Source organism: Buceros rhinoceros, unplaced genomic scaffold (assembly GCF_000710305.1).
Source record: "Buceros rhinoceros silvestris isolate BGI_N320 unplaced genomic scaffold, ASM71030v1 scaffold15151, whole genome shotgun sequence".
NCBI classification, from domain to species: Eukaryota; Metazoa; Chordata; class Aves; order Bucerotiformes; family Bucerotidae; genus Buceros; species Buceros rhinoceros.
Genome location: NW_010393842.1, coordinates 18,594 through 32,782, shown reverse-complemented (window position 1 = coordinate 32,782; position 14,189 = coordinate 18,594). Strand labels below are relative to the sequence as shown.

General features: G+C 39.5%; 1 protein-coding gene across 1 annotated transcript in view; it reads left to right on the top strand.

Moving 5' to 3' along the window:
* The first annotated feature begins 5,085 nt into the window (after positions 1-5,085).
* Positions 5,086-14,189, top strand: part of ADRA1B (adrenoceptor alpha 1B) — a 14,945-nt gene continuing 5,841 nt past the window's right edge. The window contains exon 1 of the mRNA XM_010145029.1: positions 5,086-6,058. Coding sequence (XP_010143331.1) covers positions 5,086-6,058 — 973 coding nt within the window. The remainder of the gene's footprint in view (positions 6,059-14,189) is intronic.

Below are 14,189 nucleotides of genomic sequence, written 5' to 3'. Positions count from 1 at the left end.
AGTATCTGTCCCGCTAAAGCGCCTCCTTTGAGTGCGCTTGTGGAACGCTTGTCAAGGCGAGCCATGTGACAGGAGGGCAGCCTGCCGGGAACTGTGCACCAAACGGGGCCCACAGTTTCTGATACAGTGCAGCTGGCATTGAAAGAGCAGCATCCCCCAAAACTGCCTCAGACACCTGTAACACCTAGGTTTGTCTTTAGAGGGCATATAATCTGAATTCCACATTGGCATGTCTTTCTTTTTAAATTTTTAATTCTTTTTTACAATCAATTGCTCAGTGCCATTTTTTTAAAGACTGGTGTTAAGTGGGACCATCAGCTTCCCAAGCATTTTTAAGCTGAAAACTACACACAGACATGCACTCATTCCTCCCGCTGCTGGAGTGAGAGGAGATAGGGGTTTTTTAATTTCTTCAAGGCAGGAACATACTTCTTCCAGACTACTAGATTTTTCACCAGACCTAAATACATAGTCCATTACTCTCTGCCCAGAAAAAGTTGAACTGACTGACATCATCCTCATGAAGCCTGTTTCTGAGATGGGTCCTGTATCAGTAACTGGTAAATTTGGGAGTCTTCAACACAGCTCTAGCAGAACTGCACAGCTCAGGGAGTGTGAGAAAACATGGTCTAGTGTGGGAAATGGCCCACAAAACCTAAATCTGGAAGAGGATTTAAGAGCCAGTGACAACGTAAAAATCACAGTATTTTAGGTAACTGACTATATTTTACTCAGAAATTGCTCTTTAAATTCTATTCACATAAAAATGACAAGCACTGAATCACTGCAGAAAAAAAGATTATTCAAAACTGCAAAACATTTGCAATCTTCTTTTGGCAAGTTCAAGCTAATAACATGATCCTAAGTTACATTTTTCTTACTCTGAAAATAAAACTATATGTTTTTAAATATCATTACTAGACAGCTGAAAATGAGCATTTTAAATGCATTTTGTCTCTTCTCATCATGGAAATTGATCCTTTTCTGAGGTTCAGGGTTTGTGTGTACACACTGAAAGGAAACTAGCTTCTGCTTAATCATCAAATGTAAATAAACCGTAATCCTGTGTATTTCCAATATCCACGGAAATTTTTCACAACTCTGGCTCAGCCAAAGAGGTTTTCTATGAAGGACAAAGATCTGCCAAACAATCAGAGTCTCACATTTTCTCTGACCTCCAGACACATTTTATGCATCACATGAGTCTCCCCAGTCATAGAAAGAACTTTTCCCAAGCCCACCTCCTCATTTCACTTCTTGGGAATGTTTTAGTATCACAGAGAGAGAAGTGAGCTATTTTCTACAGCAGCATCCAACACCCTCCTCATTGCTCCCTGCTTTTCATACTTTCATGGGAGGAAGGCTTTCTGGTCTGTGCTGGTATGACAAGAGCACTTGTATCAAAGATGACAGCGTGTTCACAATACTGTTTAAGTCAGAGTGAATAAGCTAAACTATTTCTGACACCAGAGCCTTGTTTTTCTTCAGTCATACCTGTTTTATTTCTATGAATTATCAGGGTTTCCAATTAAATCAAAGAATTAAGAGGCATTATACAAAACTATATGTAGATATCCTAATTTAAATTCTGTATCAGCTCATACTCCGTGCCCAGTTAGGAGCAGGCTGTATTGTTATTCACTGCTGTTGCAAAAGTGCTCTGGAAGGGCTTGTGCTGTGTTTATGAAATCAGACCAAAATGCCAGTACATATTTTTAGCAACACTTTCTAAAAGAAGAACAAAATGAACACAGCTCTTTACAAAACCGAGCCATGACAATAGGACTCCTTTCGCATCATTTATCTGATACAACAAAATACATTTTAAAAGTTCAGCGTATTTCAAATTTTTAACTAGTGTCAGAACGTAAGATATTCGCCATGTTTCCTCAAATGTGTGTTCTGCATCCAGTCTTTTGCTGCTTCAGCAAGCTCCCCGCAGAAGTACACTGAATAGCTAAAGGGTATCTTGTCTTGCTGTACATTGTTACTAACATAGTATTGAGTAGAATGTACGGTTTCATTGAAAACTATCATTCATCTGCAGTGAAAGCTGTCTGAACTTCTCTGAGCAGATGTTCTCAGTTGCAGTAGCTTCAAGTGCTACATTGAACTTGTCAGAAAAAATAGCCTACTTTTCACAGTACCTATTCTATCATTCATCCAAAGGTAGATAAACAGTTAACATTCACGTCTGGGTTTCAATACACTGCTTTATGACAGCACCTGCCTCTGAAGATCTCAGAGCAATTTGTGAACATTAATCAGGTGAGTCTCCTGACTATTCAGCCAGTATGTTATTACATAGACTGGGAAGCAGAGAAGTGAAAACACATCAGACTTCTCAGTTGGGCTGTAAGATATCAGCAGTGACTTTGTCTTCCTCTTTGTTCCCTAGAATAGGACTTTCCTATTGTTTCACCTAGAGGGGCAGGGAGGCAGACTGATCCCAGTACTCCTGCCGGAAAAAGATACTGAGCGAAGAAACATGTTTTAGTCCAATCATTACCAGTCAGAATACCTGTTCCCTTCCCTTCTGCCCTTTCCTGCCACTACTGCTGGCATGGTGTCCTCGAACCAGCAGACTCCTAGAAGTGTCTGTTGAAAGGCAATAGAAAGATTTGGTTCCTTGGGGCTACAAAATTTTAGTGTAGTGTGGCTGAAGCCACGGAGCAGTTACAGGCCACTCTCTTACTCTTTGCAGGCTGAGCATGTGCCACAGGTCAACAGTTAAAAAACTGAAGTGCACCAGTTCACTCCCTCACTGATCTTTTCCTATCCAACCTCTCCACATTTTGAAGTGATTATATTTTCCCACATGCCAACAGATGAAACATCATTATGCCTGGACCTAGTGATGTAACCAAACTAGCTATCGTCAATATAGCTCAAGCACCAAGAGTAGGAAGATGAGGCTTCACTGCAGGCTGTGCAGTCCCACCAGGACGCCCAGGCAAGCAGCTACTCCTGCTGCCCTCTGCGCTACCACAACTCCACTGAGTGTGGTACCTAGCCCAGTGCCCTGGCCAAGCACAGCTGTAATCTCACCTCCCCACAGCTGGGTCTGCACCTTCACAACAGGAGAGAGCCCCTGACCTGAGGAATTTATGTTTTAAACAGACAAGGCAGAGAAACAACCTCAGAAATCACAAACAAAACTGAGAGTAGTTATGTGGAGTCTGGCAAGAATGGTTAAGTGCAAAGGCTACATGTCCAAAATAGAGGCTGCTAATTGCTTTTATTAGCAATGAAAGCTCTGCCTTGGAGAGAGTGGAGGCAGAAAAGCTGAGGCTAAGCTCATAAATTGAGTGTTTGTTCCTCTTCCCTTCAGTGACTCCATGACATGTTATCATGTCATTCTTGTAAATGTTTCAGAGAAAAGTTTTTGAATGTTAGTGGCTGCTGTTGGGAAGGGCTATACAAACATCTGCCATACAGTCTTCAAATAAAATTCAACCAGAGCTTTTGTTTACATGGTTTGTCCTTAAAACCAGCACTCAGCTGCAACTTTCGGCCATAGCTGCCTTATAAAAATGAACCTTTTATTTTAAACACAGTACATTTTGTAACAGGAAAATCAATGTACAGTAACCCAGAGTACTGCAGACAACAGCTGTAGGACATAATCTGATGACAGAAAGTTGAGAACAGTATTTTGCCAGTTATATGTTCAGCTAATCATTCACTTTTTGTTTTTAATGGCACTCAGCTATTATGATCTGAGATTTCTCCCCACCTGGTGACCTAAAGCTACACAAAGTAAAGAAATCAAGAAACCACTGTTTTCAACATTACAAGCTATTAACTAAAAAATAAATCAGTTGTTACTTATTTTTTCCTTCATAGGATACCGTAAGAGGATAGCTCTTCCCAGAGCTACGAGTTAACAATAGTCTCAGACCTCACAGCCTTTAGCAAAGATATAGGAAGATACTCAAGCATAAAGAATACCTTGAAAAGATTACTATATACTTTTCACTGCCTTCACTTGGGCTGTGGGTAAGGGTGCTCAGCTCTGTTCGAGGCTGAGATTCATAACGCACACATGCTTAGAAAAGCTGTCTAGGTAGAAAAGAGGAGAAGAAGCCACAGAGGTACCTGGTACGCAGGAGTAAAGAACAAACATGAAGATATTAATAGAGATTTTGATTTTTATAATGTTAGTTCTTCTTTATTAACAGAAATTTATAATCAGAAGCAGTCTACTTCATGTATGGGTTTATGCTATCATTTAATACTGAATCTATGAATAAACCAGGGATTTTTGGAATCTAACTATTTGTCCTTAGAAGGTGGGAGATGATTAGTTCTCTAAAACTGCATATGATTCACTTGAATTACAAAATAAACTCATCAAATTTCCTTGGTGAGCAAAAGACAAAGAGCGATAGATCATTTTGTACTGAAATTGCTTTTTTCACCACATCCCACTGAGTATATTTTTCTCAGGTAATGAAACTAGTTTTTTAAAGGTTCGCAATACAGATCTATGTGGCAAATGCTTTAATTAAGATTGATATATTCCATTTGTTTATCTTTCAGACTTTGATACGGAAGATTTAACTTGAACTGCATTGCCCTCTAGCGCTGTGCTGGGGCGGGCCGCAATGATGTCACTAGCACAGGCAGCGTGAGCACAGGCAGCCAGTTCAGGCAGAGCTGCCTAAATGCTGACAAACCCTTCCTGGAGACGCTTGTCACAGCAGCTAGACGGGGCATCCTTCCCACAGAACCACAAGTCCACAAAGGAAAACAGCAAACCTGTCTTTTATTTCAGGGACGTCATGATTGAAACAGCTACTTTCAAGCTCCAGCCAAGACTTCTGCCTGCTAATTTCTGTTGAAACGAGTTTGTATGAGAAATTAAGCAAGTTTGAACAGCCTATTATTTCTGAGAGGCTTCAGAGGACTTCATGCTGTGCAAGTTTTACATGCTTGTAGCAGACAGCTTGCTGGGGAGATGAGTTCTCAATCTAAAACTGGCCGGGACTCTGCAGCAACTTCTTGGGTAGAGAGATAACTTTCAACTGAACTCAAACCGTCAGCGTCTTGTGCAAGGGATCCAATCATAACTTGCTATGGAGGATGTTTTTTAAGATGAATACCTACTTTGGCGATAAAACCAATTCATCAATACCTGGATATTTGAAAGTGTCTGCACTAAATAATGGCAATTTTTCTGCAAACAACTCCAACGAGACAGCAAGCAGTCTGGATTCACCTGCCTTGGATATCAGTAGGGCGATAATCGTGGGGCTTATACTAGGTGCCTTTATACTCTTTGCTATTGTAGGTAATATCTTGGTGATTCTCTCTGTTGCTTGCAATAGACATTTAAGAATCCCTACAAACTATTTCATAATTAACCTCGCAATAGCAGATTTGCTGCTGAGTTTTACTGTCCTTCCATTCTCTGCTACACTGGAAATCCTTGGCTACTGGGTTTTGGGGAGAATATTTTGTGATATCTGGGCAGCAGTTGATGTGCTGTGCTGTACAGCTTCTATTTTAAGTCTATGTGCAATTTCTATAGATAGATATATAGGGGTACGTTATTCTCTCCAGTATCCAACTTTGGTAACAAGAAGAAGGGCAATTTTAGCTCTCCTAGGTGTCTGGGTCCTTTCGATGGTGATTTCTATTGGGCCTCTTTTGGGCTGGAAAGAACCAGCACCCAAGGACGATAAAGAGTGCCGTATCACTGAAGAGCCATTCTACGCTTTGTTTTCTTCCTTGGGCTCATTTTACATTCCTTTAATTGTCATCCTCGTGATGTACTGTCGGGTCTACATAGTGGCAAAAAGGACTACTAAAAACTTGGAAGCTGGGGTTATGAAAGAAATGTCCAACTCCAAGGAGCTGACTTTACGGATTCATTACAGGAACATTCAGGAGGACACATTAAACAGCGCCAAACCCAAGGGTCACAATCCCAGGAACTCCTTAGCTTTCAAACTTTTTAAATTCTCTAGAGAAAAGAAGGCAGCCAAGACACTGGGAATTGTGGTTGGCATGTTTATCTTGTGCTGGCTACCCTTCTTCATTGTTCTGCCACTAGGTAAGTTGGTAATTAAGGGACTGAGAGGGGTGGGGGAGGAAGAGGGTTAGTTGTTTACTACAAAAATATCATAGGAAAAAGTCAGGTGAATGGTAAGTAGACAGCATTTTGAGAACTGCACTGAACAGCTGAAAGGAAGTGAAAGTAATTTACTTCTGATGGCTTTTTCAAAATGCCATGCTGAAACTTCATGAAGTGTGCTGCCTGCAGAAAGCCTGCTCATCTGGTAGTCCTTCTCAGTGACAGGGCAGATATGAAATCAGTGACAATACCACCAGAGTTTATATATTAAATCCCCCTTTATGGTCTTTGTTTGAATCAAATTAGGTTTCAGAAACATTTCTATAGAATGCTTTAACAAAAATCCTAGATAAGAACACAAAAAGAGTTTCAGCAATATTCTGAATATTGCTGAAATATTCTTGTTTTCTTTTTTATTCTTCTTGTTTAGTTTACAGTTAGATGTTCAGATTAAAATACACTAGGGCTTCTGTCATTATTCAGTGTCTTAAATGGAAATGAACCTGCTTTAATAATGAGGTGCAAAACTCCCCTGAACTTTGAGAAGCTGAAAAAGTTCTAGCTCTCAGTTCAAATGTCACTGATCAAAATCCCAAAGCAAACACAGGAAGCCCACTGATCTCCACAGAAAGGTTCTCAATAGGTCTTAGTTCAGGCATCTCAGGAGATTGCCATGTGAGCTTCTGGCAGCCACTTTGTTCACTTTCAACTTTAAAATATTATTAAAGAATTTGATGTGGCTCTTTGCTTTTTTTATTTGCTCTGTGTTCCCAAGTCCTTGTGAAATTTGCTAATAATACTAGTACTGCCTCTGAAGTGGAGTATCTCAAAGACATTGAATTACTAAGCTCTCAAAAATATCTGTCCAAAACTCATGTCTCTGAGACACAGTCAATCTGGCAGCCTAAATATGGAAAGAGATGGAAAAAGAAAAGGGAGAAAAAGCCTTTATTAACATTCTGTATTTGCATTTACTTAGTTACCCTACCAAAACATTTCTAATTAAGTAGTAAGCATGTATTTTTAGAGACTGTTATAGAAAACTAAACTTTGTTCAGCAACTGGGTCCTGGTGAGGTGTTATAAAATTATAATTTCATTAAGTAATATCATTTAGGCTAGAATCTTTACTGCAAGACAACTGCTTAAGCTATTACAGGGCAACTTTATAATCCCTAGGTTATTGTATCATAAAGTTAAAAATATTTATGATTTAAGATCTGCATAAAGCTAACGTTAAGGATGTGATAAATTCCAAACAGGAGAAAAATAGTGAGCAAAGTTCTCTTTGGCTATTGAAGTTTAAGACCTTATACTGGCTCTTAAAGAAAGTTTATAACATAGAGCACGTTTTCACTGCTAAAATACATACCTGTGGATAGAAATATATTTTCACCACATGGTACCAGTACTAGTACTAGATATTTAGCTAGTAGGTCATATAAAGAAGATTTCATCCTTGATTTTGAATTATTGAAGGAACTTTGAGGGAAAAAAAGCAAATGTGGCTGCAATAGAGCAGATCCTTAGCTAGCAGAAGCCAGTATAGGTACTGATGCTGTTCAACCAACACAGTTGCAGACCAGTCCATTAAAAGCATTATGGTCACAGGGTAGAAACAATGTGAGAAACAATTCAGGTTCTTGAATGAGTGTCAGTTTTCCCTTTGAGAAATTATTTCAAAACTTCCCGTCTTTCCTGGGTGGTTTAATGTGTTGCTGCTTATGACACCTGTGTGGAGAATTTATTGCTTGTCACAATACAATTTTCTCTCTCATATAAATTCTGTCCAAGACATCAGTGAGGTGACAGGCTGAGATCCTCCACCACAGCACACTGTGTGCTGGCAGAAGTGCTGGGTGTGCTGACGGGCTAAACGCACTGCTGTGGGCTCTGACCTGAGACAGACCAAGTGCCTGTGACCCCCAGCACGCTCACATCAGTGTTGTGAACACTTGGTGCCCCACAGAGCTGAGGTTCAGAAAGAGTTGTTCATTTTGTTAGTTAGACGAGTGAAAAAATCAGCATCTTGGCATTGCAGTACAGACTGCTGGCTCTCCTGTCTGCTGTCTAGAAATCCTTTCAGGGGCCCAACTCATCTGACAGCCTTTACTCTAAGAAATGGGGAGAAAATAGTATCCAATACAGTATCCAAATGCATTGAAAGAGTAGGTACTTTCCCTTTGTTTTGCTGACTAGGAATAGCACCGGTTTTGTTCCTTGCCCCTGATCTCTTTTAGTTGATTCAGCATACTTCATTCAGAACTTTGTATTTTTCATCTCTCTGTATCAGTGCAAAGTTAATTAATGATGCTGGGCATGACTAAAGCATTGCTTACTAAAACAAGTGGGGGAAGGACCTTTTCCTGAGATGCATAATGCAGCCATTCTTAACTGGAGAAGAGGGTAGAGGAGTGGAGAAAGACTTCCGAAGGAGTTTGCTGTGTGCTGCATTCTTCATACCAGATATCTTTTGCTTTGTCACAAAATTAAATGAAATGTTATTAAGAACCCTTACAAAAAGCACACAATGGTATGAAATCAATTTCAGTGATAGGCAAGCTGTAGAATCCAAAAGGTACTGATAATTTACAAAACTCTCCAGATGTGCCCCGGGCTGCTTTAATCACAAACCACTTGCTCATCAGTGCAGGACTGCAAAACTTTTCTGGTACTGAGCCCAGACTAGATACATACCTTCACTATACTGGAAGAACAGGCTTCTTCCTTAGCCTGTATTTTTCACACCTTATATTTGCACCATTAACCCAAATCATACCCTGTTATCCACATCTTTGCTACTTCTCTTTTGCTCTCTGTTTCACTCAGTAATGCCATAACTCTGCGTTAGCAGAGCAGCTCTGGATTTCTAAGCATCCAACCACAAAACATTTGGCAAGTCAGTAAACGTTATTTCTGCAACAACCCCAAACGATGTCTTAACAAATCTGCTTAAATGCAGAGGAGTTTCCTTAATGTTAAATGTGTTCCCACTAGTGTTCTCTTCTACTAGTTTCCCAGACAAAATTATAATTCTTCCACTCTGGGATTTCTGTGTATTCTGCAGCTACCCATTTTGATAACCAAGGCGAAAAATTACTGCATCAGGTGGCAGATACATACTGGGAACTGATGAGGTGCTGAAAGCAGGGATATTACTTGAATAAATATTCCATGACAAAGGAAAAGAAATAATATTAACACTTAGAGAGCATTTTCCAAGCAAGAATCAAAAGGCTTTGCAAGGAAAGCTCTCTGACAGAGCTCTGCATACAGCTACAGAGTGGAATTATGGCCCTGACACTCTAACGTATTGAGCATCATGAAATGATCAACACGAAGAATGACCCACGATCTCTTTTTGTAGGACCGAACCATGCTGTCTTTAGTGTTGAGCACCTGATGATGCAGCAAATCTATCAGATATTCTTTCCAGATAGCAATAGAGCTATAGAATATCCTTGTTGAGCACATTCATAAATGCTCCATGGCTTTATAAACAGTTTTGTTGACACTCAAAATTATTTATGGTACAGCATAAAGTATAAAATAAAGACATATGTATCTTTGAGACAACGTCTTGTGCCAAAAACTCAGTGACTCAGCTATGACGAGTAAATAACTCGCTTCTTTAAAATAAATGTTTCTTTTCTTCCCTTCATACAAATCCTTTCTTAGGCATCAGGACTATATTACATATGCATTGCTGAAAACTGCTGAGTAAAATAGACTATTTTTATCTAAAGACTAAAGCCCTGCAGAAATAAGGTAACACTCATTTAAACTCCCTCCTTTAAACAAAGGAATATCCAATTTCATGCCAACGCCTTTATTTAAGAAATCAATCCAAAATGAAGGTTCATTTGTTTCTCTCTGACTACTAGGTTGAAGTTTAGTCTCACTCCTGTTAACTGAGATATCAGAGTGGGTTTGCCAGTCTTCTCCCAAACACACACACGCCCAGAGGAAAACTCAACCACGTCCAGTACTTTAACCGAAGTATATTAACTTCCCCAGCTTGTTGCTAAACTCCAGTGGAGATGAGCAAAGCATTATTCACTTCCCAGTTCAGACCTCAGCTCCCTCTCCTCCCACAAAACCTGTGATCTTACCCACTGAAGTCAGAAACAAAATTCTTCCAATTTAACTGGCAGGGGGATAAGGTCCCAAGAGCCTCATAATGAAAATACAGTTGTTTTGGCTATCCTTACATACTAAGCTTTTGAAACCTCTCTATAAAACAATGAGAAATAATATAAAAATATTCTGTATGCCACAGGTCAGCCAATACAAAATTATTCCTAAAATAAAATGTTACTCAAGTACAGTATGCAGATTTATGTTACATCAGGCCAACCTCTGCATCTCTGCACCGAGAATACCAAATTAGGCCACTTGGTTTCCCATGGGAAACACTTTAAGGCATTAGGTCCAGTGCTGTCAGTGCTACTGGGTTCTGCTTTCTGCAAGGCTTTAGGCTTGGTTTGCCTTTCATCTCATTTTGCTCTTGCGTCCTCTTTCCCTTTCTAACTAGCCTAGCTCTCTAGCTTTGATGCCCTTTAGTTAATAGTTCTACAGAATTTGGGCAATTTAATGATATATGTGGCAATCTGACCCTCTGCCCACTTGCAGGTCAATCTTTGGTACAATGTTCAATCGCACAGGTGATAGCAGGAACCTGCTCCTCCCATCTTCTAGCCAATTCCTGTAAAACTAAACATCATAAGGGCAGTTCTTGACCTGTACAGAATGTTTTGAAACACGTGGAGGATAGGTTATTCCCAGATGATTCATTTTACTACTAAAATAGCTTCCCTTAAGCCCTGATCTAAGCCTTTCAGTTTTCAAAGGATGCCAATTACCAGACTTCTATTTTTTGGAACAAACTTGCTTGTTACAAAAGCAGATGAAACTGCACAAATTCTGGGGTACCACCTGTACGGGTTTTTGATTTGCAGGATAGAGTAACAAAAGGAAATCTTAAAGTGTACAGACTTGCAAAAACAAATACACAAAGCAATACAGAAAAAAATACAAAGAAATCAGCTCGTGTTGACTGTTTAACCTCAGGGATGGCAGCAACTCCTGTCTTAGGTGATCAGAAAGGTCCAAGGAAAAAAAAACCCAAGACTGAGCCACTGGGCAGCAGATTGAGGAAATCTCAAAACTATTGAACTCAAAGACAGGAGAGAAGTAATTTCAGAGGAAACACTGCTTTCAGCATCCAGCAAGGCAGTAACACAAGGTCCTTATGCCAAAGGCACTTGCAAACACATGCTGTTGCTCAGGTTGTCAGTCATGATGAAAGCACTGAGTAAAGTTATACATGTGCACATGGCCTTAAAGCATTAAGGCCATAATTCAGGATGTCAGCTGCATGTTCTTCAGTGCAGCTGTCCGTGAAGCACAGACATGAAAAAAGTGATGAGTGTTTCAGCAGCATCACTGAAATGCATCCATAGCCCATCGCAAGATTTTGAGCTTTTTGGATGGGCTTTCCAGTGATGCCTGAAAACTGAAAAGCAACAACTATTAGTCTGTAAGTAACAAAAGAAAAATACAATGGAAGTTCATACAGTATCTTTGTAGCTGTGTTATTCAATTCCATGCTAGAATCCTATTATTTACCAACGATACCCAAGACAGATTGCCTCAGTTATTTCAGAAGCAAGAAAGGGAGAAAAGTGAAGATATTTAAGTATAATAACTGAAATGTTAGCAGACTTAGATTAACTTTTCTAGGCTACCTTAATCAGCTAATCCTTTGCAAAACAAACACCAGCTTTACTCATATTTTTTCTATTTAGCAAGCTGCAAAATCTGCCACGCTTTTGGACAAAATCACAATAATAGTGTGTTTCTGTTCCTACCTACTGTAAATTTTATAGCACTGAACAAAATTCTTACTAATATTGTTCTTAGTTTTTTCATGTTTATGTGAGGGCAATGCAATTTAAACACAAAGGAAAGCTCTCCTTGGTGTAAGTCATCACAGCTGTTCTGGACTGAGAAGACTAGCATATACTGGTAGTCTAGTATATACAAGTATATATAGGGTTTGTGTCAAAAATGGAAGTAATTGATGGAATTTTTCCAAATCTCATGTATTTTCCATATCTTGCTTCTCCACATTTTATTATTCAAGATATACTAAGAATTTATGCTAATATGACAGCTATGGATGAGGCATGTAAAATCTTAATCCTACTGCTTTTCTTTATTGTTATTTTTTAAACTACAGGTTTCTTCTTTCTTTTTCTTTCTGGGCTGGGCAAATAAAGCTCCTATTTGTCTTTTCTATGGCTTTTCTAAATACCAACTTGCAAATGGTCTGTTTTACCATAAGTTTTTAAAAATAATTTTCAACTCTCAATGCTTAAAGCATCAACACCATCTTTTGTATGACACTGTCCAAAAGACAGCCATGGACTGTAGGCCAAAGTAGGATCTCTGGAAATGAGAGATTATCTCTTAACTTCTGCCTGTCAATCAGAGACCATCCTACCATGCCTGGAGTGCCAGTGATAGTAGATCTGTGGTTAAACACAGAGGCACTGCCTCTTTAATATGCAAATATAGCTATTCCGCTTTGCAATTGCTTGTAATATCAGAAGATGCAGCAACTCTAGGTTTTAATAATATCTGATCACTATTTGTACTACCTCTTCCATCAGGAAAGCTTCAAGAGAGGTAAAGTCGTGGTTTTATTTTGGCCATTCTAGATAAGTCTCTGGTTTTGGAGCCTTGAAAAGTCTCTCAGATTTGAGCCATTGTGAATGCAGTTCATGCAGGTATCACAGAAGTGATTTGTTCATCTGAAATATGAGGTATCAGAGAGTGTGGATTATAAGAAATTGTGAATTTGAATTAGGATAAGAAAATAGAAACAATAACCTTTCTCAGCCTATGAGCCAAGGCAAATGGTTTCCTTAAGCTTTGCTCTTACACGTGAATGCATCTATAGAGGGATGTATACTTCATGGTCAGATTCTGCAGTGGTGTATGTCTGCTACTTTCATTTGCTTGCTTAAGAACTCGTCTACACAGGATCAGGCCTTACATCAGTAGGCGTTACTGAGTTTAGTTAATAACAATAATGTATTGATTTGCAGACATTCATTTCCCTGTTTGAATGGGATGGAGGAATGAGTATGAACCACTTTTTCCCTTTTTAAGGGAGATTTTGCTGTGTGACTTCCTTGAAGAATGAGAACTGCTGTACTTGCAACAGCATTGCATTTCTATTTCTATTTCTGTTTCTCCCACATTACCTTCTGCAGTATCATTGTCTAGTCAGTTATTCTTTATTTGATATTTCTTTTTCCTCAACAGCAAAGTGCTCTCCCCCAAAACACACACACACACACGCGCGCGCGCACACACACACTCACACTCTCAAGTGGGTATGTGCAGCTCTGCACCATGTTTGTGCCTGTGGGGTTCTGTGATTCCCGTGGTGTTCCTCAGCCTGGCAGCCTGGGCACTGCTATGATATGCAGCCCCAGGCATCTCACAAGAGACACCAACATGCTCAAAAACCATAACCAAATGCTACTTGTCTGGAGCAGCTATAATTTAACCATTTGTCCTTTCATTTTCTTTATTGAACTATATTCTGTTGATTTTGGATGATCTTTTTTCACTGTCATCCTAATCCTCTCCTCCAGAAGGCCTGCGGTCCATCCCAGCTTGATCAACTCTTGATTTTATAACCATACTCTCTATTTCATCCTCTACTGTTTGTAAACTCTGGGGTTTTTTTCCTATACTAAATAAGTCCAGGGGAATGTAAACAAACAGTGAATGCTGGAAGGAAAGAAATCAGGAGCTTTAGAAATCCAATTAGCTTTAAAACCTTGGCATGCTGACTTGGCTAAGCATGTGGTAAAAACGACCACAGAAGGTTTAAATAGAAGACAAACACATCCTTTCCGCATTCTCTAAACTCGTAACAGCTCTGGTCAGAGGCAGCTTATTACTTTTATAAGGAGAATTTTACTAGCTATACACTTGTAGCATTTGAGCTTTCCTTGTTTATTAGTAAGTGGCCATCACTCAGCCATTAGCCGCTACCAGCAGTTATGGCTGGAGCCGGGATTAAAAGGGGGACT